This window comes from Oryx dammah, unplaced genomic scaffold (genome assembly GCF_014754425.2).
Source record: "Oryx dammah isolate SB20612 unplaced genomic scaffold, SCBI_Odam_1.1 HiC_scaffold_28, whole genome shotgun sequence".
Classification (NCBI taxonomy): domain Eukaryota; kingdom Metazoa; phylum Chordata; class Mammalia; order Artiodactyla; family Bovidae; genus Oryx; species Oryx dammah.
In genome coordinates, this window is record NW_024070212.1 from 16,405,333 (window position 1) to 16,409,445 (window position 4,113).

At 54.6% G+C, this 4,113-nt stretch overlaps 1 protein-coding gene across 2 annotated transcripts; it reads right to left on the bottom strand.

Annotated features, from left to right (window-relative positions):
- Positions 1–508: 508 nt before the first annotated feature.
- Positions 509–3,340, bottom strand: LOC120855810 (protein S100-A7-like). Of its 2 annotated transcripts, none has more exons than XM_040230572.1 (3): positions 3,258–3,340; positions 1,653–1,809; positions 509–725 (listed from the first exon to the last, which is right to left on the bottom strand). In XM_040230572.1, exons 2-3 carry the CDS (start codon positions 1,791–1,793, stop codon positions 561–563), a joined length of 306 nt encoding a protein of 101 aa, XP_040086506.1. In that variant the 5' UTR covers positions 1,794–1,809; positions 3,258–3,340; the 3' UTR covers positions 509–560. The 2 variants fall into 2 exon arrangements, with proteins under 2 accessions (XP_040086506.1, XP_040086507.1); XM_040230573.1 differs by having other exon boundaries at positions 1,653–1,798; positions 3,258–3,325.
- Positions 3,341–4,113: the final 773 nt, after the last annotated feature.

The window sequence follows — 4,113 nt, forward strand, 5'->3', positions numbered from 1 at the left end:
GCCCAGGGACCCCAGGCCACAGGACAGGAGATCCAGCCGTCGGGTACTGCTGAGCCTCCTGTTCACAGCGACAAATGGCCGTGTCCTCAAACTCCCCCGCACACCCGCCCAGTAAGAAAACCCTTTTAAAGCGGTGGCATTCTCCACAGCCCCTCGGGAAAACGGTGGGGCATGAGGCCCAGTGTGGAGACACTGGCTTCTGCTTCCTGCAGTTTCTTGGTCACCGGATTCTGAGCCCTGACTTCACAAGGAAAAGCATGTCTGGGGCCTGCTGGAATGCTTTGTCCCGGCCTCCATGTCTGGGACCCCTACATTTATTAGGGAGCAGGGAGAGGTGGACAAGAGGCTCTGCCGAGAAAAATGCGCATTGATGCTGGAGGCCATGAGAGGGCGCACTGCTAGCGCCTTCTTGGTCCATCCACCTCGTGGAAATGCCAGAAAACATTCGCCAAGGAGTAGCAGTTTTGACAACATAGGCGCCCCCATAAAGAAAGGAAATAAGTCAGAATCTGGGGAGACAACACTTTATTGTTTCTTGGGTTGTCTGGAGGCCTCTGGGCTCACTGATTTCCCCCAGAACAGAGCTCCGCTCCGTGGCTGTGGTTGTGATAGTCTGAGGCTATGTCCCCCAGCAAGGACAGGAACTCAGAAAAGTCAATCTTCTGGTCCTTATTCTTGTCCTTTTTCTCAAAGATATTGGACAAGTAATGTCTGCCCCTTTTCTCCTGTGGGAAAAAGACACCAAAACAGGCAAATTCAGCGCCACAAAAGTGATGAGCTGGGAGAAGAGGAAGTAGAGACAGAGAAATGAGGACCCAGTGCAGCACAGGGGTGTCTGGTGTGGCGTTGAGGAGGGGAGGTGTGGGATGAGGTGGGGACACTGACGTTGCCCAGCAGTTCAATGGAGAGTCCTTCCCCAAATGTGAACTTGGATGAAAGCCTCACATGGTGAGCAGACTCTGCCCAGAGCTTTCCTGATCAGTGTGCTGGTGGGGGGAGTCTCCGGCCCCAGACCACCACCCACCACCCAACTCCCTGCAGGTGACCACCTACCTAAGTTCTGCTCAGGGACTCAAAATAAGCCCTACCCTTGTCTGCCTCATGCCAACCCCTTCTTCTTTTGACCTATGAGATCTTACTTGCTCTGAGTTCCCTCTTCTTGCTTACGCTAGTAACCTCTTCTTTTTGTAATCAGTTCAGTTCATCGAATTGTCTGGTTAAACCAGGTTGGTGGATGAGTTCTTTGTTGTATAAAATGGTCTTAAGTTCTGTCATTGATGGAATTTCTGTCACCTTTCCTCTGATCTCAAGACCCTAGGGGAGCCTCTAGAGCCTTTCAAGATCTGAGCAGAAGAGTTTGAGTCTCATACAGAAGGTGGGACAGGTGAGAGGGGACCCATCCACTGCCCTCCAGTTGTAGCACTTTTTGATAACTTATCATCAACTACTTGTATCCACACATTTTCCTACTTGGCCACATACATCATCTCTTCACACCCTGATAGAGGACAGGATAGGAAGTTCTATGATGCCTTTTTGCAGATGAGAAAGTGAGGATCAGAGAATGAGAGTGACTTGTCCAAAGTCACCCAGAAAAGGGCCCTCAGTCATGCCAGGACCCAGTCACCATGGGGGACCAGAACCCCACTCACACAGGCACTGAGGAAGTTGGGGAAGTTCTCCTTCAGCAGCTGCAGCAGGGCCTCCTTCTCGATGGTGTCATCGGGTCCCGAGTGTTTGTGAAACAGGTCGATCAAGGCTGAAATGGCCTGCTCAAGCTTAGAGCCGCTCATCTTGGCTTCCAAAGAGCTGCCAGAAGAGGAGTCAGTGACCTTTTGTGTCCTTCCCCAGGGGAGGGTCCCCAAGTTCGGACACCTGGCTGGGGGCTGAGCAGCCAGCGCAGCGCGGCTCAGATGGGACAGAAGAAACTGCTTCTCTGCGTGCTGGGAGGAGACACTGAGGAGCAGGAGGGCGTGACCAGGCGTGGGCCTGGGTCCCCACAGCTCAGGGCGTGAGGAGGTGAAGGAGACCGGCAGACTCCTCTGTGGGGAGGACCACAGCGTGTGGAAGCAGAGACGGGGGGCAGCCCCAGTGAGGAGACTGGGCCTGAGGCGGGACGCAGCAACCAGAGCCGTGGAGGAGCCCACCCCCCAAACAGCAGCAAATCCATCTCCTCCAGGTTCAGCGTCAGGGTCAGAGTCACGGGGGCAGGACAGTGTCCCCTCTGATCTGGTCTGAGCCTCCTGGGCTGCTTCCGGAAGACCCTCTAGAAGCCCACCTGGACCATGAAGCAAGCTCTACAATAAGTGGACAGAAAGGCAGTCCTGTCCTGAGCCCTGGTGGGGGGCTTCCTGGGCCACCCCTGAGAGAGGAAGAGGGACTGGGGACCAGAATCAGCTGGGATTTTGAAGTGAAAGGACATATACAACTCAGTTCTAGGCTTTGGGTGGAATGTGGGAGATGGTCCTTCCGCTCTTCTGTTACTGGGCACTATCTGCATCTCCAAGGCCTGACCTCATTAAAATAAAGAGAACGACAGACTTCCCTAAGCAGGTTCTTCCCCCAGCAGTCAGAGGTCTGGGCTGCCCTGGACCCCAGCAGAGAAACGGGACAGAGCAGCCCTCCCATGCCAGACTTCCCTCAGCAGCCAGGACATGACCCTGCGTCACGCGTGTCAGTATCTAAGACAAACTCCACTGCCTTCTGATGGAGGAGAAAGAGCCCACTGTTCTGTCAGTAAGAGGACCCACCCAAGGTCTCTGTCAACGTGGCCAAGACCAGAGCCGAGCCCCGTGTGCAGACGGTCCCTGAGCATTTTCCTGCTGGGAGGAGGTGGGGAGCTCTGGTTGATCAATCTTTTCCCCAGGTCAGGGCAGGACGTCTCACCAGAGTAATGGTGAGAGGGGGGTCCCAGGCCTGGGGTTAAGGCTTTGGCTGGGGCTCCCACTCTCCTCAAGGGTGGGATTGGTGGGTTTTTTGACCTGATGAGCAGGTGAATCCAGAGAAGGAAAAAAGCAAGAGGAGGAGGAGGTTCCTCAGCTCCCACTGGGCATGTGTCCACAAGAGCATCACCGAGGAGCCAGTGGAAGAGCAGGGAGTATTGGTCATCTTGCCACACAGATGGGACCTCAGCAGGGGTGAAGGCACACAGCCCTGTTGGCGGCAGAGTCAGGACTGGACCACAGGCTCCTGCATCCCCTCCCAGAGCTGCTTCCCGGCTCCTCCTAGAAAAGAGAGATAGGCCTGAGCAGACTTACCTGATCAGAGGAGACGTCACCAAGGAGAAGGATGAGGGAGATGCGCCCTGGATGGAGACTTGTCCCTTTATAAGGCTATGCCGGGTGCTTCCCGGGGCTGGGAGCCCTGCGGCTCTGTTCGCTGTCTGCTTCCTGGAGCATTGCCCCACTCAGGTGGGTGGGCCACACCCAGGAGGGTGTGCTCAGCTATTCCCAGCAGAACCCCAGGACACACTCCACCTCCCAGGATTTTCCCCTAGAGGCTTCTCTGTCCCCTGCTTGATCTGGGGCTGGGCAACAGGTGGGATGTATTGCAACGGACAGGGAATAGAGTAGAGAAAAGGGGGTTTCTGGACCTAAAGTGGATGGAATTTTGGACTCTGAAGGCTTCATGGTCTCCATTTTTATTTATTCAGGCTTTCTACAAACTTGGTCTCAGAACAATAACCCCACCGCCACTTACTGAGAACTGAAGGTGCTCCAGGGCTCACTCAACATACCTACCTGCTCTTGCTCTCTCTTTAGTCCTTCACCAACTAGGCGCCAGATCTGTTGTCTCCATGTAAGAGTGTAAAATATGTGCATCAGGATTTCAAGTAAACTAAGACTGCACAGCTAGTGGACAGCAGTCAGCCTCAGATCCCAGAGAAGTCTGGTTCAAATTCTTAGTCTTAATCCTTTAACTAGACTTCTTGCGTCACATCAGGCCCTGCCCTCTGGGACTCACAGTCCAGGGGAGTGAAGCACATCACCTCACTGCCATCTTCACGCCTGGTCCTCAGTGGATCCTGGGAGGGAGACAGGTGTCAGGACCCACAGTGACAGACAGGGAACACAGAGAGGGCAGTGGGCTCAGCCTGGTCACCTGCTGCTGAGG